At 45.2% G+C, this 23,617-nt stretch overlaps 1 protein-coding gene across 1 annotated transcript; it reads left to right on the top strand.

The window, feature by feature from the left end:
* Positions 1-17: 17 nt before the first annotated feature.
* LOC147958214 (uncharacterized) lies at positions 18-5,856 on the top strand. The gene is made up of 3 exons (XM_087531994.1): positions 18-1,296; positions 1,357-2,805; positions 5,249-5,856. The coding sequence occupies exons 1-3, from the start codon at positions 18-20 to the stop codon at positions 5,854-5,856; spliced, it is 3,336 nt and encodes a 1,111-aa protein (XP_087388120.1).
* The last annotated feature ends 17,761 nt before the right edge of the window (positions 5,857-23,617 follow it).

Here is a 23,617-nt window from a genome sequence, read left to right as displayed (position 1 = left end):
ATGGCAAGCTAGAGGCTATGAAAGAGATGTTGTTCAAGAAGAATATCCTGGGTGTTGTTGTTGCACATGTATACGTAGTTGAGTTCCAGAAGAGGGGCCTCCCCCATGCACACTTTTTGCTGATCATGGATTCTGCCTATAAGCTTGTCGTTCCGGAGCAGTACGACCGGCTCATTTCTGCCGAGCTCCCAGACAAGCAGAAGTATCATGAACTCCACGCCTTGGTGGTGAAACATATGATGCACGGACCATGCGGTGCTCTCAACCCAAAAAATGTGTGCATGCAGCAGAACGAGTGCAAGTGCAGATACCCGCGGCCGTTCAATGAAAACACAGCACAGGGCAAGGACTCATACCCAGTTTATCATCATCGAGATAATGGTCGGCAGGCTAAGGTCCGGAGTAAAATGTTGGACAACAGATGGGTTGTGCCATATAACCCTTACCTTCTGCAGATGTTCAATTGCCACATCAACGTTGAGGTTTGCTCTAGCATAAAGGCCGTGAAATACCTTTACAAGTACATATACAAGGGCCATGATAGGGCTTCTTTCAGCATCGACCAGCCCGACGCCAATGGTAACATTGATGAGATCAAAAGATACGTAGACGCGAGGTGGGTTACTCCTCCAGAGGCGATGTGGAGGATATTTGGCTTCCCCTTGTGTGCCAATGACCCGCCTGTCCTACAGTTGCCTCTTCATCTCCCGAATATGCACAGGGTGGCATTCAATGAGCAAGCTCACTTGACCGACGTAGTCGCCTCTGAGAATGCTTCCAAATCCATGTTGACAGAGTATTTCAATGCTAACCAAAACCACCCGTGGGCTAGGAATATATTGTACAAGGATTTTCCTGGAAGGTTCACATGGCAGAAGGGTAAGAAGTATTGGAAAGAGCGGGTGGAGCGTTATCAGATAGGTCGAATTGTGTCTGCCAATCCTGCAGAGGGGGAGCGATACTATCTGCGTATCCTGCTAAACCATGTTGCTAGCAAGACATCCTATGAGGACCTGCTCACCGTGGACGGTAGGCTATGCAGGAGCTTTAGAGAGGCTGCCGAAAGTTTGGGACTCATCGAGGCAGATAACACGCTCGACGACTGTCTTACCGACGCAGAGCAGTGGGCGATGCCATGTTCGCTCAGGAGGCTCTTTGCAACAATTTTGGTGCACTGTGAGCCAGGCGACGTGCGCGGTTTATGGGATAGGCACTTCGAGCCTATGTCTGATGACTATCGGCGATCACACACATGCCCGATTGAGGTGGAACAAATGGTGTTGCTTGACATTAGGGGTATGTTGTAGTCCATGGGCAAAGACATAGCTGATTTCGCTGTTCCATGCATTGACGAAGCGTTTGACCCAACTGAGGGCGAGGCCAGAGAAGTGATCGAGGAATCCAACGTCGATTTTGACATCAACGACACTAAATTGGCTTCGTCGCTAAACTCAGAGCAGAGGGCTGCATACGATGAGATACTAGCTTCTGTTGAACACGGTGATGGGGGTGTGTTCTTTGTTGATGGCCCGGGAGGTACAGGGAAGACCTTCCTGTACAGGGCGCTGCTCGCCAAGGTTCGAAGCGAGGGAAGCGTCGCTATCGCTACCGCGACGTCAGGCGTCGCCGCTTCTATCATGCTTGGAGGCAGGACTGCCCACTCGAGGTTCAAGATCCCGTTGAGCTGCGACGATGGTGCCTCATGCACCTTCACGAAGCAGAGTGGTACCGCCAAGCTACTGAGGATGGCCTCATTGATCCTATGGGATGAGGCCACCATGACTAAGCGACAGGCGGTTGAGGCATTGGACAACAGCATGCGTGACATCATGGGAAGACGGGACCGACCCTTTGGAGGAAAAACTGTTGTGTTTGGCGGGGACTTCAGGCAGGTGCTTTCGGTCGTCAGGAGGGGCTCCTGGGGTCAGATAATCGATGCAACCCACCGAAGTTCACACCTCTGGAAGGGTATGCGCCAGCTAAGGCTCATCACCAACATGAGGGCTCATAATGACACCTGGTTTGCGGATTACTTGCTAAGGGTAGGAAATGGCACCGAGGAAGTTGACGATCAAGGAAACATACGACTCCCTGAAGATATTTGTGTGTCGTCTACAGGCGAGGGTGACGACCTGGAGAAGCTGATTGACCATGTGTTCCCAAGACTAGATGGGAACATGTCCGATCCGAATTACATGACTTCACGCACAATCCTCTCCAGCACAAACGACAACGTCGACAAGATAAACATACGCATGGTAGAGCGTTTTCGGGGAGAAGAATTAATCTACCATAGCTTTGACAGTGCAAAAGACGACCCATATGGCTACTACGCTCCCGAGTTCCTAAATGGATTGACTCCCAACGGTCTGCCTCCGCATGCACTCAAACTGAAGCTCAACTGCCCTGTCATACTTCTGAGGAACATTGATCCAGCTAATGGTCTGTGTAACGGGACGAGGCTTGTGGTGCGAGGTTTCGAGAGGAACGCCATCGACGCAGAAATCGTGATCGGACAACATGCAGGTAGGAGGGTATTCCTTCCTCGAATACCCCTATGCCCATCTGACAACGACATGTTTCCATTCAAGTTCAAGAGGAAGCAATTTCCTGTAAGGCTTAGCTTTGCTATGACGATTAACAACGCTCAAGGACAGACTATTCCGATTGTTGGTGTGTACCTACCTAATCCGGTGTTCTCTCATGGTCAACTCTATGTCGCATTGTCTCGAGCCACCGCGAAGAAAAATATAAAGATCCTCATTGAGAAGGAGAAGGAGAAGGAGAATGCCAAGAAGCAAAGCGGTAAATCTAAGAAGCGAAAAAGACATGTCTTGTCCTTACAAACCTCGATGAAGAACATCGTCTATAAGGAAGTCCTTACAGGCTAAAGTCCGCTCTTAGATATGACAGAGGATTTACTCTTATGCTACAAATAATTTGGTGCTTTCGATGTTCTTGTACAGATCTCTATATTTCGATGTTAGCAACTGAACTTTATTATGTTTATACTACAAGGCGTGATTTAATAATATTACTTCGAATTTGAGACTTTGCAAGTTGCCAAGTTTTGCTGTATGTGACATTATTTTCCGTTTTGTTGGTTTGCTTATGTATATTATTCTTTTGTTGTTTTGTAATCAATCATCTACTACATCTAAACTCGGCTTTGTTTTCTTGTACAAATAATGCACACTGCCTGGGTCACTCCGTTGTTGTAAAACTAGACTCCACTGGAGTGTTCTACATTATATAAATATTTTTGATGCGGCCCCAAAGCATGCATTGTCAATGTTATTATTATTTTACTATTTATCTATTTCCCTTATGCAGAATAACTCTGGTTGCTTGATCATGACAGAGACTATCTTTGGTATTAGAACTCCAGTTACACCAATTGGTTATTTGCATCTCAAGTTAAGTTAGTCACTGTTAATCAACAATGAAATGTGGCCATTGGTTCTTCGATAATTGATGGTACAGATGGGCAAAGCAACCAGAGTATATCCCACTGGATTAATGGTACAGATGGGCAAACCGTTAAGGGTGGTGGCTTCACTGCCTTAGGCTGGACGGTTCAATATTTAGTAGCAAACCGTTAAATATTTAGTAGCAATATTAACTCCCTTCCATCCCATTACAAATTAATTTCAGTTAAAAAAACTTGTATCTCAGAAGAAAGGTGGTGGAACTCCCCTTAATCTGTACCAGATATTAATACTTAACCCTACATGGAACATTGCAAGTAGTCGCTGGAAATCGTAGTGATGCTGAAAAAAAGGTGTACAGTAAACATCCATGGCAATAGCTAATGGTTCAAAAGCCAACAGAGAGACTCTACTTCACAGAAAGCTTGTGTGCGTTTGGAAGCAAAGTAATTTTGAAGTTTTTCAGGAATAGGAGCCCACACTTTACCTCCTATCTTTGGAAGCCCATTCACAATCCTTACATCCTTTGATAGAAATGAGATGAACCAGTCGGCGTTAAAAATTTCAGCAAAGTCACTACAGAGTGCAGAGAAATGGTATAAACACAAGAAACACATTTCAGTCTTCTTAAAAACATGAGCAGACCTAGAAGACTAGATAAGAAATTGTTGGTACTTGAAAAAACCTTGCTGCTTTCCAGAAGGAGGTTTGGTCCAATTTGGGAACAACGAGTGTTGCATTTAAAATACGTGCAGCAACAACAGCATCAATTATCTGAGAAGAAGCACACATTAATCAGGATAATGGGCATAGTTATGAGAATATCATAATATGTAATCAGGAAACACACGTAGCTACTACATAGTTAGCTGTGAAACATGACGAGACACTCCTAAGCTTACTCACTTTCAAAATAAAAATTGCGGAGACCTCAGACTGCAAGCTTTGCCACATCCGTACACACTACTATACTCAGGAGGTGCCAAACTGTTCATCGAATTAGCCTATAATTTTCAGTCTGACTGAAGATTACTAATGGTTTCAAAATATTGCAAGAGAATACAAGCTCTAACATGTGTTTTGTGGTTTCTGGAAAAAGCCATAGTACTACATATTTTCAAGTGTTTGGCTTAAAAAAATTCTGTTGTTTAAGTTACTGTGGTATCTATCATATTGAAGTTTTTCTGCAGCATTTAAAAAAATATTGTCGCGGTCAATTTTTTTTAACTAAACCAACAGAAAACATGAGGGAGAGATTAACAGAGAAATGTTACACGGCAGGGGATTCATCTTTACACCAAGTCAAGACAGAGTATTCATAGTTTTATTAGGCTCCGTTCCATGATAGCTAGCACCACACTCCTTTGCAAAAGGTGTCGAGATTTGTTGCTATTTCTTACAAATTTGGAGCTACATATTAAAGTACATTTAGAAGAGGCATGCTTAGATCATACGGCAATTTCATCTACTACTGATCAAGTCACTATTAGTATAAAACTTGCCAAAAAATACTATGTCCCAAAATACAGAATGCAATGCAAACTGCCCTATCCGTGCCATCATGCAGAAGTAGTATTTTCATTTTTTGCCTACTCACTACTCGAGCATTTGTACATAGCATCTACCATTCAATAACTAATCCTTAAACAGAAAATTAAATTGGGTGAAGCGAGCACGGCACATTTTCAACTCGGGTACATCTAACAGAAGCACAAAACTTAACTAAACACCAACGAAGAAACTAAAGAGCACCTCCTCCACGCCAGCCTTTAGCCTCCATCTCGCCCTCACGCACAGCCACCTGGTCCGCATATCTGCAGAAACAGAAACATTACTCCTCCAAGCCCACAACAATGGCACGCATTTCTCGAAACCACACCAATTCGAGCCAGACCGCACCTGGACCACTCCTCCCCAAATCACGGATATCACGGCGCTTACCTCCGCGTCGGAGAGTTCGATCTTGAACGCCTGCTCCGCGCTGGTCCTGACGATACTGAGACGCCTTCGGGACCGAACCACCGCCGCCGCGTACCAATGGATGGAGCATCACGTCGCGTACGAGACCGGAGCGGATGAGGGTGGGGCTGTCTACAGCGAAGATGGAGGCGGCAGGGATGAGATCGGGGCTGGCTCAAACTGGAAGGGATTGGGGTTTCAAGACGTGGAGGTCGGCCCAAAGGCCAGAGCTAGCGGCGGAGATGCGGTCGCCGCCGTCGTGGGGGAGAGGGGGAGGCCGGCGACGCGGCGGGAAGAGGACGGGGAGAGAGTGAGCGGATGTGAGGGGGAGAGAGTGGGCGGGGAGAGGTGGGGTTTGAAGATGCGGAGGTCAGCCCAAAAGCCAGAGCTAGCAGCGGAGATGCAGCCATGCAGGCGCCGTCGTCGCGTCGGAGAAGAGGAGGCCGGTGATGCGGTGGGGAGAGAGTGAGTGGGTGTGAGTGGGAGAGAGTGGGTGGGATTAGGTTGGGTGGGTGAAAAAGAAAATTATTCTTTTTGCAAATAGAAAAATGTGTTAGTCTCACTTTTGTTTTTACTACTCCCTCAATTCCTAAAAATAGATCTTGTTAAAAATAAAGACTACATACGCATGTATATAGATATATTTTAGAGGGTACATTCACTCATTTTGCTTCGTATTTGGTCTGCATTAGGATCTCTAAAAAGACTTATATTTAGGAACAGAGCGAGTATATATTTTACGATGCTTATGTAATGCAGTATAAAATATCATTTATATTTTATGTGTTCCACTTTGTTCATCAGAGATAACAAAACGTGATGGATTTGGATGATGTAACGACGGACCAGACTGAAACATCACAAGAAGGGTGCATATAGCTAATCCTTATATATATATATATGTTGCAAAAAATAATATAAAAAATGCATAGTTTTATTATTATTTTTTCAGAATACAGGAGACATAGATATGGATTTTGGAGACGCTCAAAGGAGTCCATCGACTAGGGTTTCGGAGCGACGTCGCTGGAAGGGGTCAAAATTCACCGAGTTTTTTTACAACATAATGGTGTGGAAGCGGTGATATATCTCGTAAAAAGAAAAAGGACGCCAATTTAAATGTTATCACACAAAGTATTTTTTTCAATGGTACTATCAATTTTCCTTCGCCATATTGCCTTTTGTATTCAACTAATTTGGCTTATTTTTTATATTGATTTGGCTCGTTTTTGTATCATGCCGACGGACTATGTTTGTATCCCTAGAAATATTACAATCATCGAATCAATCATGTCGCCCCCAAGAAAACCAAGTTTGTGGACATTGGAGAAGTCTTGTTATCAAATGACGATTTGGAATGCCTTAAGATTATATGTTTTTGCATGACGGTGTAAGGCCAATTGCATAAACTTTGTACTTAGTAATATAAACCATATAATATTTAATAACATAAATATATTCTAAATATGGAATTACAGGTGATAAATGATTTATCTACGAGACAGGGAGGGTGAAAAGGTACATAGTATTAGCACGTTTGTATGTGGTCAGGTAAAAGAAGATGGAGAAAAAGACGCAGACTCATCAAAATATCATCATATCTTACAATATTTTAATACTTATGTACAACAAGATATTGTTTATTTCGTCTCATTATCCATGCATATAATAATGTATTGTTTTAATTAATCCATGTGTATAATGATTTACTATTATTTATATCTAAGTGTCACTACTCTTGTACGATATTTACACCAGTTATTCATTCCGATTAACATTCCTGAGTACCAATGGTATCTAGCAATCGTCAATGCCAAAAAACATGAGATTCAAGTATTGGATTCACTTGGTGCTCAGATCAAACGGAGCGACCTTGCTACTACGGTAACCATCTATGTGTGAAATTTAACATGCATTATCTTTGTATAACTCCATTAAAATATTTCAAGAGCCCGTGGCAACGCACGGGCATTCTACTAGTATAATTGAAAATTAGGCCTACACCTCGCAAAATAAAATAGTCCTTAGCATCTACGTTATTTTCCAGAAAGAAAAAACAAGCTACAAAAAGAGTTTTCAACACATACGTGAAATAAAATCTTACAAAGAAACATACGACTTGATCTTTGGTGTGAAAACATACGGGAAAAGTCTAAAATAAACCTTACATTTGTACTTTGAGTCTGAATTGAACCCTGACCTCAAAATCCTTGAAATTGGCACCCTAAACTCTCTAACCCCGATCTATCCCGGCGTCTTTTTGCTGAAACCTCGTTTGTACTGGGGGGATTGCATATGTAACTGGGGGAGGGGGGAGGGCAGCGCTAGCTGGGCTGGCTATGGGCCATACTTCAATCGTTCTCGCCACGTGGGCTCTCACCAGACACAACCCAACTGAAGCCTCCTTCATCGATCGGCATTGTGTGTTTGACAATTGCATTGCTCAATCGCATGCATTGCGCTGCACAGTGCTAGCAGGATCAACCGATCTCCCTCATCTCCGCTCGACCTTGTACGTTCTCGTGCTCCTTTTACTTGCTGGCTTGGCTAGCATGGCCGAGGAGCAGCAGCACAAAGTGGCGCACGTCGTGGCGTGCATGATCAGTAAATGCATGTGTTGTTGCTGTAATCAGTTTGATAATGTGATGGTGTGCAGCTGCAACTGCAGGGCTTTGTCTTAGAGCATCTCCAACAGCCGCGCTATGCGCGGCGCGCTAAAATAGATAAAAAAACGATACATAGATATTTCACAGTGTGTACGTAGTTCATCATAGTATAGATAGATAAAAAAACTAGTCCGACATGATAAAAACTACGGCGCAACTAGATAAAACTACGGTGCAACTCTAGCGTGCCGAGGCCGAGGCGGACGTCACCGGACCGAATCTCAGCATAGAAGGCGCCGGAGGGGCACTTGCGGACACCGCGGTAGCCTGAAGATCCCGGCGGCGCGGCGACATGGTGGTGGCGTGTCGGTGGCGGGGCGAGGAAGCGGCAGAGGAATCAGAGGAAGCAGGGAGAGAGCGCGTGGCAATGTGGACCACGTGGCGGGCGTAGCAATTTATAGGCGCGCCGGAAGCGGTGCGCCAAATTTAGCGCGCGACCTCCCGCCACGCGCAATCATTTCCCGCGCGCCCGAGTTTCTCGCCTCCGCTGGAGCGCGTGAAAACATCTCGCACGTGCTAAAATGGCAGTTTACCACGTGCGCGGGGTTTTTGTCGCCGCAGTTGGAGATGCGCCGTTGCAAAACACAAGCTTCATGGAGTCCCTTTTTCAAAAAAATATTCAAAATATATTAAAAAGTTTCAAATAATATTTTTTTTCTACAAATACATATGCATGTTCTTCTAGTATGTACAAAATTTCAGCAAATTTGATTATTTGCATATTGCATAAAAAAGACAATTATCAGTCCCAAAAACAAAAAGGGAAAGACATCTTTTAATTCATGTATTTATCTTTTTTGTGTGCATCACTTTTTTCTAGAAAAACTTTCAATATATTCATCATCAATTATGATAGTACAATGATTACCGACAATAAAAAAAACTATATCCAAATCCATACACCACCTAGTGACGACTACAAGCATTAAAGCGAGCTGAAGGCGCGCCGCCGTCATCACCCCTCCTTCCCTGGACTCGGGCAAAACTTGTTGTAGTAAACAATCGAAAAGTCGCTGTGCTTTCCCTGTATGTTTATAAAATTTTATACATGAATACTACAAACATATATCTATGTGTATGCTTTTTCCAGATTTTTTTTGGATGTGAAAAAAGTATTTTTCTTTGAAGGAAAAATAAAGAGCTCCGTGAAGCTCGGTTGCTGTTTGCACTTTTCGATATCCCGTCCCTTTCTTCACTAGTACTCATCCAGCTCAATCTTTTTTTTTATAAACTACTCATCCAGCTCATTCTAGTTTCGAACAAAGTGAGAAGAGTTGTACCTCCTCACTCTAGCAATGCTCGTATTGCTTTAACTCATCCTATTTTTTTAACTAATAACAGAACACGATATAGATAACAGCTAGTCATCTTATTTCGCCAGCCAACGCGCACAGAGTGGCGCTCAACCTGACGCGGAGCGAATCCCCACCACTTATGCAATCCCCCGGGCACAAACAAGCTCTTAGCCAAAAAGGGCTGGGATAGACCAGGATTAGAGAGAATAGGGTGCTAATTTCACGGATTTGAAGGTCAAGGTTTGATTCAGACTCTGAGTACAAATTCAAGGTTTATTTTAGACTTTTCTCAAAACATAATACAACGCGACATGACCAGAAAAGTCACAACCTCAAAAAAGTACTTCTCACCACGTATGTGAATAAAACCTTGCAAAAAAACATACATACGTGAAATAAAAGATTAAACATACACGACCAAAGAAAAACAAGGAAAGCCTCACGTCAATCGAAAAAACAAGGAAAATATCCACCCGTCTGCACAAATTAAGAAGGAATGCCTCCGTTAAAAACTCCAAAGATAAAATGTAAAAAAAATCCAACGATAGAAAGGGAAAAAGTCAGCGATCCGGCTGATTGACCGTGAAATAAAGACTAGATCCAATGGCTCCATCAATCAAATATTCTCCCGATAAAAATCTGTGTGGACTCATCTGTACGGCCGATGCCTCCTCCTCTGCTTCAATCATGCTCTCCTACAAATGGCCGGCGATCACGATTATCTGTCACTGAGTGTGCTCTCCCACCTGCATGGCCATCGGTGAACCACAAAGTGTCATCAGGGCGGCCTAATTTATTTTTATATGCTAGAACAAAAATACCTCACATGTTTCTTCGATCAGTATATTTTTTCAAGGGAGATGGAAGCTGAAGTTTGTCAACAACGGATGTGGAGCTGGTCGAGACTGGTGGCTAGATGACAAGGGCTCCGCTCGGCAAGGAAAGATTTGCGTCGAGCCAAGACTCGGGACTAATTGATATAATCTAGGAGATGATGAACCAAGAAAATTATATTAGAAATAAGTTGGGTGTTATTTTCATTATTTTATTTTGAGAAGTAGAGTTATTTTTTAGGAATCAGACAATCAAACTATAGTTAGGATTTCTTGATCTGGCCACATAGGCCACATAATTATGAATTACTTTTCATTGACGGAGTTTTGCTTGTGCAGATAGCACAGGGGCAACCGATCAATGTCCCCGGTAATGAGTACTCAATCACATCATGTTTGGTAGTACTAATGTATGGGTTTCCTACATAAAAGCAAAGGTAAGTAGACAACATTATAAATATTAATTTTGTCCATTATATATTGAAACTAAAGGATATCCGTGTGGTCAAAGAAAATTGAGATCAATCTTGCACCACTATAAGTCCTTGTTTTTCAAATTTAAATCCTGTTCAAATTTATACTGCTTCTCTTACTACTCCTAATAAATGATCAGAACAAGGAAGCTTGCAGTTCTGTAGGGGAAGGCCGATCATTGCCAATTAATAGTCATGATCGTCATCGAACTGAGGTAAAAATTTGCGCTTCGGGTAACTTTTGGCTGGGCGCTTAAGGCCATATTCTTCGGCTGCCAGGACATCAGTCCATCTATCGTTGAGCAGATCTTGATCAGCTTGAAGCTGCTGCTGCTTCTTTTTCAGGCTTCTCGCAGTGGCTATTAGCTGGCGCTTAAAGCGCTCTTACTCGAGAGGTTCCTCAGGCACGATAAAATATTCGTTGCCAAGGCTCACCTCATCCTCGTAGGGTGGAAGATAAGTGCTGCCCTCCGAGTCGTCGTTTGTGGCCTATTCAGTAGGGCTGACTTGCCCATCTTCCCGATCGTCATGTTCGGCCGTTTGTTTGTCGGGATCTTCTCTTTCTTTGGCACCGTCCGGAGTGTGATCGTCTCCTGTGTCGGTGTTGCTGTCCTTGCTGCAGCGAGATTTAGAGCGGCGCCGCCGACGCCGACGCTATGGTTGTGTTTTGGGAGGCTCGTCCCCAACTGGCTTTTCCTTGTCCTCGCCGCTATTCTCTTTGGGTGTATCCACCATGTATACGTCGTACGACGAAGTGGCCATCTAGCGTCCTGTAAACGGTGGGTTTTGTCCATGCTCCTCGTCTGCATCGTCGTCCATACCGTCGATGTCTTCGGAGCCGTAATCGAGCATGTCGGTTAAATCCTCGAAAGTGGCTATGTAGTGGGTGGCGGGTGGGAAGAGAAATTCCGGTTATAGTTCGGCTGTGAGTCCCCCCGCTAAGGACAGATTTTTTAATGAGTTCAGCACGTCGCCTAGAGGCGAGTGTCGGAAGATGTCCGCTGCACTAAATTTGGTGATCAATGACCGATCCAGCTCGACGTAAGCGGACACACATGGTTCGGAACTTATCACCGGAAACAAGTCCGAGGTTCCGGAGACACAGATATCACCCGAGGTTGGGTCTGTGTGCGGCTCCAACGCCGCGGAGTCAGCGGCTTCCGTGGCGTGGTTGAGCTTCCCGTCCTCGGATGTCGCGATCTGCTCCGGATCTAGAGCTAGAGTAGTTACAGGTGCAATTTCCTGAGTATGGACCGGTGACAGATTTAAGTCGTGTTCACCGTAGGGACAGGGAGTGGCTGCCATGGTCTCGAAGCCATCGAAGATCAAGTCTCCACGGATATCCGTGACGTAGTTCAAGCTCCCAAATTTGACCTGATGGCCAGTGGCGTAGCTATCGATCTGCTCTAGATGGCCTAACGAGTTGGCCCACAGTGCGAAGCCTCCGAACATGAAGATCTGTCCGGGGAGGAAGGTTTCCCCTTGGACAGCATCGTTGTTAATGATTGAAGGAGCCATCGAACCTTTTGGGGACAGCACAGTGGAACTCTCAATGAAAGCACCAATGTCGGTGTCAAAACCGGTGGATCTCGGGTAGGGTGTCCCGAACTGTGCATCTAAGGTCGATGGTAACAGGAGATGGGGGACACAATGTTTACCCAGGTTCAGGCCCTCTCTATGGAGGTAATACCCTACTTCCTGCTTGATTGATCTTGATGAATATGAGTATTACAAGAGTTGATCTACCACGAGATCGTAATGGCTAAAACCCCTGTATGACTGTGTGTCTTTCCGGACTAAGCCCTCCAGTTTATATAGACACCGGAGGGAACTAGGATTGTACAAAGAAAGGAATCTTCATATTTGGTCGCCGAGCTTGCCTTCCACACCAAGGAGAGTCCTATCCGGACACGGGAGAAAGTCTTCGATCTTGTATCTTCATAGCCCATTAGTCCAGCCCATGTCCAACAGGCCGGACGCCCGAGGACCCCTTAGTCCAGGACTCCCTCAGGAAGCATCTCCATGGGCCATCAAACAGAGGATGTCATTGGGTTTTGTGTTGACTTCATTCCTGACCTTAAGAAGATTGGTCTCCCTCAATCGCGGTATGAGGGGAGACTGACTGGAGAAGGCACGCTAGGACGGGACTCAATAATACGTAGGGACGGGCATTCTTGGTCTCAAGCACACTACACAGTTCAATAGAATTCTACCTTGGTGACCCCATATGTCGATGAACGCAAGAACATTCTGCGCTCCAAACACCCGGAGCAGTGTGACGACTGGATTACATGTGAACACATCAGGACTTTCAGCAGTTGGTTGCAAACACGTCTCAGGGGTGACAACACTGTTTCTGATGAGTTGTGCTCGTTAGCCAGGGGACCATCTTCGACTGTGTTGACTTACAAATGGTAAGAGATAAATGGGTATACAATTTACACGATCGCCCAAGATCAATACAGCACCAACCAAAACAGCGGTGTCCATTTTGATGCAGCAACCAATACGGGAAAGGACACATATTATGGTTACACAGTGGACATATGGGAACTTGACTACGGACATGATTTTAAGGCCCCTTTGTTTTAGTGCAAATGGGTCAATCTGTTCGGAGGTGGGGTATAGGTAGACCCACAATATGGAATGACAACAGTGGATCTGAACAATCTTGGGTACATAGACGAACCATTCTTCCTAGCAAATGATGTGGCGCAAGTTTTCTATGTGAAGGACATGTCTACCAAACCGAGAAAAAGAAAAGATAAGGAAGCGAATACATTATACGATGAGCCAAAGCGCCACATAGTTCTTTCAGGAAAAAGAGACATCATGGGATTGGTGGGAAAGATAGACATGTCTGAAGATTATGAAAACTTTCATGAAATTCCTCCCTTCAAAGTCAGGGCTAACCCAAGCACCCTGTTAAACAATGAAGATTATCCATGGTTATGATGCAATAAGCAAAGGACACAAGCGAAGAAAAAGTGAAGACTTTCTCTCCACAACTATTAGTATGATGCCTTTGATATAGAATGTCACTGCAGTTACATGTGAAAAAATGAAATGCCTTTTGTAATAGATGAGTTTCCGTATGAAACCCTGCTACTTCGAAAGAGATTGTCCGTTTTGTACACGAAGTGCATCCATTTTTTGCCATAACCCTCTCAACTTTTTAGCACCTGCTATGTGGGTGAAATGATGATACCATGCCAACTTTCAACCTTTTCAGAGTTCATTTGTAGTACTTTACAATTTCAGGGTCATTTAGCTTATAAAAATCAGTAAATGCATGAAAAATACCAGATGAAGTCACAAAGGGTTGAAAATTGATGATGTGGCTATGAATGGTTCATTTTGAACACACAAAAAGTCTGGAGTTCAAATAAGTTCAAAAAAAATGAAATCCCTTTGTAACAGATGAGTTTTCGTCCGAAACCCTGATATTTCGAAAGAGATTGTCCATTTTGTACACGAAGTGCATCCAGTTTTTGCCGTAACCCTCTCAACTTTTTAGCACATGCTATGAGGGTGAAATGATGATACCATGCCAACTTTCAACCTTTTCAAGAGTTCATTTGTAGTGCTTTTCAATTTCAGGGTCATTTAGCTAAAAAAATCAGTAAATGCATGAAAAATACCAAATAAAGTCAGAAAGGGTTGAAACTTGATGATGTGGACTTGAATGGTGCATTTTGAACACACAAAAAATCTGGAGAACTAATAAGATCAAAAAATGGAATCCCTTTGTAACGGATGAGTTTTCGTCCGAAACCCTGATAATTCGAAAGAGATTGTCCATTTTGTACACGATGTGCATCCAGCTTTTGCCGTAACCCTCTCAACTTTTTAGCGCATGGGCAAAGGTTCAGGCCGGGTAAGCTCATTAGTCCCGGTTCAGTCTAGAACCGGGACCAATGGGTGCATTGGACCCGGTTCGTGAGCCCAGGGGGCCGGCCGGGCCACGTGGGCCCTTGGTCCCAGTTCGTCTGGACCTTTTGGTCCCGGTTGGTGGGACGAACCGGGACCAATGGGCCTGGCTCCTGGCCCACCACCATTGGTCCCGGTTGGTGACATGAACCGGGACCAAAGGCCCCCCTTTAGTCTCGGTTCATGCCACCAACCGGGGCCAATGGTGGTGCCTATATATACCCCCTCGCGCAGGAGCAGAGCACACTGCTCTGTTTTTTGTTGCCAAGGGGGAGAGGGCTTGGTGGTGCTCTAGCTCACCTCCTATGCACGCAAGGTGTTTGATGGAATGCCCGAGCCACACTACTTAAGCTTTCTCCTCTCCAAGCTCCATTCTCCTCAATATTTGTCTAGGTTTAGCGGTCCGTCACGCCCCACCCCCATCTTCACCGCTGTCGATCACCCGCGCCGATCTCATCACCGGCAGCACCGTGGTGAGCCTCTTGTTCTTATCTTCTTTCTGAAAGGAAAAGTATTCTTACATGTATGTTTAGATAGATACTTGTATCATTTTCTTACTTTTATTATTGCATCTTATATAGTGCGATGGTTTTGGTATCCGCCCCCGTCGGCCCTCGTCCTGTCTATGATTCGGATGTGGTATATATTATCTTTATAACTATTGGTTCATTTATTGTTTATGAAAATTATGCCGACCAACGTGACATAGATTTTATTTATCTAGGAGGTATGTGAACCGGAAATTCCAACCGACCCTATTGTTGAGAGGTTAAATTTAGTTGAAGAAGAAAACAATTTCTTGAAGGAAAAAATAAAAAAAATTGAGGAGGAGAAGATGATATTGGAGTTGCATGTTGCGGATGTCGTTGATGATCACAAGATCAAGATGGATGCAATGCGCTTGAAGATTAGAAAGATTAGAAAATATGCCGTTCATACCGAGGCTTGGTATCATTATGCCGTTGGATCAATTGTTACCTTGGTTGCGATTATGATCGCGTTTGTTTTCGCATTGAAATGTTTTACATAGTTTCAATGTATGGTTTAATTAATTAGATGCTCTGGAGAGCTATATGTTGTTAGATGAGAACTATGTATGTACTTTGGTTTTAATGTGATGATGAACTTATATTAATTTGGTCACTTAATTATCTATTCATGATGTTCTGTAATGGTTTTTGACACACTTAATTATATATAACTCACGCAGATGAACCGGCAATGGATGTACGGTGACAGACACACCTCCGAGTACATTAAGGGCGTGCATGAATTTCTCTAAGCGGCGCAGGCAAACAAGCAGAATGGTTTTATGTGTTGTCCATGCCCTGATTGTGGGAATACGAAGTCTTACTCTGACCGGAAAATCATTCACACCCAGCTGCTTTACAAGGGTTTCATGCCACACTATAATGTTTGGACAAGGCACGGAGAAATAGGGGTTATGATGGAACACGGCGAAGAAGAAGAGTACGATGACAACTATGTGCCCCCTGAATACGGTGATGCTGCAACGGGGGGAGCTGGTGAAGATCAAGAGGAACCAGACGATGTGCCCAATGATGCTGCAATGGGTGAAGCTGCTGAAGATCAAGAGGAACCAGACGATGTGCCCGATGATGATGATCTCCGCCGGGTCATTATCGATGCAAGGACGCAATGCCAAAGTCAAAAGGAAAAGCTGAAGTTCGATCGCATGTTAGAGGATCACAAAAAAGGGTTGTACCCCAATTGCGAAGATGGCAACACAAAGCTCGGTACCGTAATGGAATTGCTGCAGTGGAAGACAGAGAATGCTGTGCCTGACAAAGGATTTGAGAAGCTACTGAAAATATTGAAGAAGAAGCTTCCAAAGGATAACGAATTGCCCGACAGTACATACGCAGCAAAGAAGGTTGTATGCCCTCTAGGATTGGAGGTGCAGAAGATACATGCATGCCCTAATGACTGCATCCTCTACCGCGGTGCATACAAGGATATGAACGCATGCCCGTTATGCGGTGCATTGCGATATAAGATCAGACGAGATGACCCTGGTGATGTTGATGGCGAGCCCCCCAGGAAGAGGGTTCCTGCGAAGGTGATGTGGTATGCTCCTATAATACCACGGTTGAAACATCTGTTCAGAAACGGAGAGCATGCCAAGTTGATGCGATGGCACAGTGAGGACCGTAAGAAAGACGGGAAGTTGAGAGCACCCGCTGACGGGTCGCAGTGGGGAAAAATCGAGAGAAAGTACTGGGATGAGTTTGCAAAGGACCCAAGGAACGTATGGTTTGCTTTAAGCGTGGATGGCATTAATCCTTTCGGGGAGCAGAGCAGCAATCACATCACCTGGCCCATGACTCTATGTATGTATAACCTTCCTCCTTGGATGTGCATGAAGCGGAAGTTCATTATGATGCCAGTTCTTATCCAAGGCCCTAAGCAACCCGGCAACGACATTGATGTGTACCTAAGGCCATTAGTTGAAGAACTTTTACAGCTGTGGAATGGAAACGGTGTACGTACGTGGGATGAGCACAATAAAGAGGAATTTAACCTAAAGGCGTTGTTGTTTGTGACCATAAACGATTGGCCCGCTCTCAGTAACCTTTCAGGACAGACAAACAAGGGATACCACGCATGCACGCACTGTTTGGATGACACCGAAAGTATATACCTGGACAGATGCAGGAAGAATGTGTACATGGGCCATCGTCGATTTCTCCCGACCAACCATCAATGTCGAAAGAAAGGCAAGCATTTCCAAGGCGAGGCAGATCACCGAAAGAAGCCCGCCATGCGTACCGGTGATCACGTACTTGCTATGGTCAATGATTTACACGTAATCTTTGGAAAGGGTCCCGACGGACTAGCTGTTCCGAATGACGCTGAGGGACGCGCACCCATGTGGAAGAAGAAATCTATATTCTTCGACCTACCCTACTGGAAAGACCTAGAGGTCCGCTCTTCAATCGACGTGATGCACGTGATGGAGAACCTTTGCGTGAACCTGTTAGGCTTCTTGGGCGTGTATGGAAAGACAAAAGATACACCTGAGGCACGGGAGGACGTGCAACGTTTGCACGAAAAAGATGGCATGCCTCTGAAGCGGTATGAAGGTCCTGCCAGCTATGCTCTTACGAAAGAAGAGAAAGAAATTTTCTTTGAATGCCTGCTCAGTATGAAGGTCCCGACTGGCTTCTCGTCGAATATAAAGGGAATAATAAATATGCCAGAGAAAAAGTTCCAGAACCTAAAGTCTCATGACTGCCACGTGATTATGACGCAACTGCTTCCGGTTGCATTGAGGGGGCTTCTACCGAAAAACGTCCGATTAGCCATTGTGAAGCTATGTGCATTCCTCAATGCAATCTCTCAGAAGGTGATCGATCCAGAAATCATACCAAGGCTAAGGAGTGATGTGGCGCAATGTCTTGTCAGTTTCGAGCTGGTGTTCCCACCATCCTTCTTCAATATCATGACGCACGTCCTAGTTCATCTAGTCGACGAGATTGTCATTCTGGGGCCCGTATTTCTACACAATATGTTTCCGTTTGAGAGGTTCATGGGAGTCCTAAAGAAATATGTTCGTAACCGCGCTAGGCCAGAAGGAAGCATCTCCATGGGCCATCAAACAGAGGATGTCATCGGGTTTTGTGTTGACTTCATTCCTGGCCTTAAGAAGATAGGTCTCCCAAAATCGCGGTATAGAGACTGACTGGAAAAGGCACGCTAGGAGCGGACTCAATAATATGTAGGGACGGGCATTCTTGGTCTAAAGCACACTACACAGTTTTACAGAAACCTACCTTGGTGACCCCATATGTTGATGAACACAAGAATAGTCTGCGCTCCAAACACCCGGAGTAGTGCGACGACTGGATTACATGTGAACACATCAGGACTTTCAGCAGTTGGTTGGAAACACGTCTCAGAGGTGACAACACTATTTGTGATGGTCTGTACTTGTTGTCCAGGGGACCATCTTTGACTGTATTGATTTACAAAGGATACGAGATAAATGGGAATACATTTTACACGATTGAACAAGATCAAAAGAGCACCAACCAAAACAGCGGTGTCCGCTTTGATGCAACAACCGAGAAGGGAAAGGACACATATTATGGTTACAGAGTGGACATATGGGAACTTGACTACGGACATGATTTTAAGGTCCCTTTGTTTAAGTGCAAATTGGTCAATCTGTCAGGAGGCGGGGTACAGGTAGACCCATAGTATGGAATGACAACAGTGGATCTGAAAAATCTTGGGTACACTGACGAACCGTTCGTCCTAGCCAATGATGTGGCACGGGTTATCTATGTGAAGGACATGTCTACCAGACCGAGAAAAAGAAAAGATAAGGAAGCAAATACATCATACGATGAGCCAATGCGCCACATAGTTCTTTCAGGAAAAAGGGACATCGTGGGAGTGGAGGGCAAGACAGACATGTCTAAAGATTATGAAAAGTTTCATGAAATTCCTCCCTTCAAAGTCAAGGCTGACCCAAGCATCCTGATAAACGATGAAAATTATCCATGGTTACGGCGCAATAAGCAAATGACACAAGCGAAGAAAAAGTGAAGACTTTCTCCCGCAACTATTATGATGATACCATGCCAACTTTGTAACAGACGAGTATGATACCATTCTCCGTTTTGTACATGCACATGCTATGCCAACTTTTTCAGATTTTATTTCAAAAGCTTTAATGTCTTATGGTTTGGCCCTCGTAATACCATTAATCCCGGTTCACTCCTTGTCAACAATGTTCTCACCAAGAACACTCTCAAGAGGGCAACAAACTTGTGATTCACACAAATTTCAAAGAATTCAAATTTTAACTATTCTAATTTGAAAAGTAATGGCACTAACAGAAAGTTTATAATTTTCCTAAAATTAAAACAAAAAGAATTAAAAAATAAAGCAAAAAACAAAAGAAAATAAATAATGAAGAAAACAAAACAAAAAAACTGAAATAAAAATAAAAATAGCAACAATAAGTATTTTGTTGTAAGTAGAAACAAAATAAAATAAATAAAGCAACAAAGAAAACAAAATACAAGAAAGTGTTTTCAAATTTGAAAACTAATGGCAATAACAAAAAGTTTATAATTTTTCTAAAACTAAAAGCATATGGAATTAAAAAATAAAGCAAAAACAAAATAAAATAAAATAAATAAAGCAACAAAAAAACAAAAAAAATAAAGCAACAAAAAAATGCCAGCTACTGGGCCCCCACAGCCTGAATACGACTAGAAACCCATCCATGGGCCAGGATTCAGGCCCCCAGGAGGCCCAGTAGGCCCACAGGCATAGCAGTGACAATTAGGCCCGAAAGCCTGCAATGGAGAGAAGCTCAAGAGGGGTGCGGCAGTGGGGCTTATAAACCACTGCGCACTCCTCTCAACTAGCGAGGTGGGACTAAACTTTCGACGCGGGCGCAGCAGCACAAGGCCTTTGGTCCCGGTTGGTGGCACCAACCGGGACTAAAGGGTGGCATTGGTCCCGGTTGGTGCGACGAACCGGTACCAATGACACCCTTTAGTCCCGGTTGGTGCCACCAACCGGAACCAAAGGCCACCGCTTCCCGCCCTTTGGGCTGCTGAAAAGTGTCCTTTGGTCCCGGTTGGTGGCACCAACCGAGACTAATGACCACTATTAGTCCCGGTTGCTGCCACGAACCGGGACTAAAGGCTCTACTATATAACTCCACACTTAGGAGATTTTCACTCTCATCTTGCAGTTGCCGCCCCCGACGACGCTGACGCCGCCAGGCTGCCCCGACGCCGCCCGCCCCGGCCCGCCCCCGTCGTCGCCGTCGCCCGCGCCCCTGCCCCGACGCGCGCCGCCCTGGCCCGCCCCCGTCACCGTCGCCCGCGTCCCTACCCCGACGCGCGCCACCCCGGCTCGCCCTCGCCGTCGGCCGCGCCGGCCCCTTCCCCGACGCGCGCCGCCCCGGCCCGCCGTCGCCGTCGCCCGCGCCCCCTACCCCGAGCGCGCGCCCACTGCCCCGTCGCCATCCTCGCCGCCGACCCCGCAGTCCTCCTGGTCCGGGCGGCGCCCTCCCTAGCTAGCATTTTTTCATATATATATATATATATATATATATATATGCTTTTTTTCATATATATACTTGTTTTATATATATATATGTATATATGTTCTCTGTGTATATATATGTTCGTGTATATATGCAAAAGATAGTTTTTTAGAAAAATTAGGATTTTTTTCTGTTCATAGATTTTTTTGGTGATATTAATTATTGTAAATATGCAAATTTTTGTATATTCATATGAACAATGAATTAGGCAATACTACTTCATGTATTTTTAAGAAGGAAGAAGAAGAAAAAGAATGAGAGGAAAAAGGAAATAAGAAGAGGAAGAAAGGAGAAGAAGAGGGGAGAGGAAGAAGAGGAGAAATAAATAAGAAGAATAAAAAAGAAGAAAAAGAAGAGGAGAAGAAGAAAGGAATAGAGGAGAAGAAGAGAAAATAGATATTCTATTTTCTCTTCTTCTCCTCTATTCCTTTCTTCTTATCCTTTTTTTTCTTCGATCTTCTCCTCTAGCTATTCCTTTCTTCTTCTCCTCTTTTTATTTCTTCTTCGTTTTCTTATGTTTTATCGGGTCTGTCTTCGTCGATATACGTACCCCTCCGATAACTTCAACACGTGGGGGGGTCGATATACCCCCTCCCCAATAATATTATTTTCCCATGTACGTATGTCGTCGTTGTCGATATATAAACCCCTCCCGATAACTTCAACACGTGGGGGGTCGATATACCCGCTCCCCGATAACATTATTTTCCCGTGTATGTATCTCATCGTTGTCGATATTACCCCCTCCCGATAACTTCAACACGTGCGCGGGGGGGGGGGGGGGGGGGGTCGATATACCCGCTCCCCGATAACATTATTTTCCCGTGTATGTATCTCATCGTTGTCGATATTACCCCCTCCCGAAAACTCTCGAGGAGTACACCCAAACTAATATATCCACGTGTTGTCATGCTTGTGTAATAATTGCCATGTTAAAATATATATTTGCAGAAACAATATGGAGCACGGACGAGACAAGGAAGCAGAAGAGAGGTTGCGGGACATAATCTTAGACGGAGGTGATGTCATGTCGTGTTTTCTTAACGACAATGATGGTCTGGAAGAACAGCAGGGTGAAGAAGCAGGTCTGGAAGAACAGCAAGGTGAAGAAGCAGGTCCGGAAGAACAGGGTGACGGCTCCGGTGACCGAACAGAGTCCGGCCAGGTAAATATATTAGTTAAGCCTGTGCTGAGACTAGCTAATTGATGCATTCATTGTTTTGGTACGTACACATATTAATTAACTCTCGTATTTCTTCTTTTTTCTAGCCCTCCGGATCGAGCACAACTTCGGTAAAGAGACGAGGCCCGAAGAAAAAGTTGCGCGAGGATGAAAGGTTTGAGATCACAGCAATCGCGCGCGATGGCCTACCGATTGAACCCATCCGGACGAAGGATGTATTTACTGCTCAGTGCGGGGTTCTTGTTGGGGACAAGATCCCGATCAGCATCCACCAATGGTTTAAGCCGGCTGAAGAAGACCCTGAGGTGTCTTATGTCAATGATATGCAGAAAGATGATCTTTGGAAGGAGCTGAAGGCAAATTTCACCCTGCCGCCAGAGGAGGATCCGGAGAAGCCTGTTATAGAGCAATTAATTTAGTCTACTGCTCTTAAGAAGATGGCAGAGCTATTCAGGAGGTGGAAGAATGAGCTGAAAAGGTTTGTCGACAAAAAAGAGACACCAGAATTCAAGGGAAAATATGAGAAGATCAGAGATCAATGGCCCGCATTTGTGGCCCACAAGACATCGGATAAGATTAAGAAGATGTCGGAGACAAACAAGAAAAATGCTGCGAAGAAGATGCTTCACCATCGCACGGGGTCAGGTGGCTACCTCAAAGCCCGGCCTAAGTGGGCAAAGGCTGAGACTGATCTGCTTGATAAAGGGATTGAACCAGAGACAATGAACTGGCCAGACCGTTGCCAGACTTGGTTCTTCGGGGCTGGCGGATCCTTGGACCCTCTAACAGGGAAGTGTATTTGGACGGACGAGTAACTTGACATACCCTTGAAGAAGCTTCGGTACTATATCGATGCAGCGCAGAAAGGGACGTTCCTTCCAAATAGAGAGAACGACGAGCTCACAAAGGCCCTCAGAAATCCTGAGCACCCTGGACGGACACGAGGCACGCCAGGCTCCATTCCGTGGAAGGCTGGGTTTCCGGACGCAGGCTGTTACAAAAGCCACGAGAGGAGGAAGAAAGTGCAGCAGACCGAACTGCAGGCGCTGCACGCAAGGGTACAAGCGATAGAGGAACGAGAAGCAAATCACAACAAACGACTTGCCGAAGCTTCCCCTGAAGCTACCCCGCCATCTCAGCGGAGAAGCAGCGTGGCTTCCATCGAGCTGCTTCAGCCGGAGCTTGTCTTGACGGCTCCTGCCAGCTATCCCGTGGATGCTATCACGGAGGCTCAAAATTGCCACCTTATGATGCAATGGATGAATATGAAGGTCAAGGCGGTTGTTGGCTGTGTTTTTCCTAATGAACCCGGCGCAACTTTTCACTGCCGGCCGACTCTAGAAGGATATGCTAAGGTGATGGTGGATGAAATAACGAAGGGATTTGAGGACCTCCCGCTTGACCACCCTACCGGAGAAGGGGAGACTCGGCTGGGTTCTTCTCTAAAGACTCCATGCCTATGGCGGAAGGAGCTCATCAACCTTCCGATCCGGACGCCTCCGCCTCCTCCTCCTCTTCCGGCGAGTCAAGGCACTCCGCCTCCTCCACCGCCTCCTCCTCCGGCGAGTGACGATCAGGGCCCTCGGCCGCCTCCTTCTCTGGTGCGTGGCGGCACTCCGCCTCCTTCTCCGCCTGCGCCGGCGCGCCCGAGCAGACAGCCTCCTCCTTGTCCGCCTCGTCAGCAAGGGCGGAAGAGACCCGCCGCCGCTCCGGCAGCTGCTCCGGCGCGTCGTAGTCCTTCTCCTCCACCTCGTAAGCA

Source organism: Triticum urartu, chromosome 7A (assembly GCF_056163025.1).
Source record: "Triticum urartu cultivar PI428250 chromosome 7A, HENAU_Tu73, whole genome shotgun sequence".
Taxonomy (NCBI): Eukaryota; Viridiplantae; Streptophyta; class Magnoliopsida; order Poales; family Poaceae; genus Triticum; species Triticum urartu.
Note: the sequence above shows the minus strand (reverse complement) of the source record. Positions and strands in the feature narration are given on the sequence as shown.

Bases quoted from the DNA above. Each gene is read 5' to 3' on its own strand.
- LOC147958214 (XM_087531994.1), top strand. From the start codon at position 18: ATGAAAGAGATGTTGTTCAAGAAGAATATCCTGGGTGTTGTTGTTGCA. The intron at 1,297-1,356 runs GTATGTTGTAGT...GCATTGACGAAG, and splicing joins GGTGTTGCTTGACATTAGGG to CGTTTGACCCAACTGAGGGC. The intron at 2,806-5,248 runs GTAAATCTAAGA...GCATATCTGCAG, and splicing joins GAATGCCAAGAAGCAAAGCG to AAACAGAAACATTACTCCTC.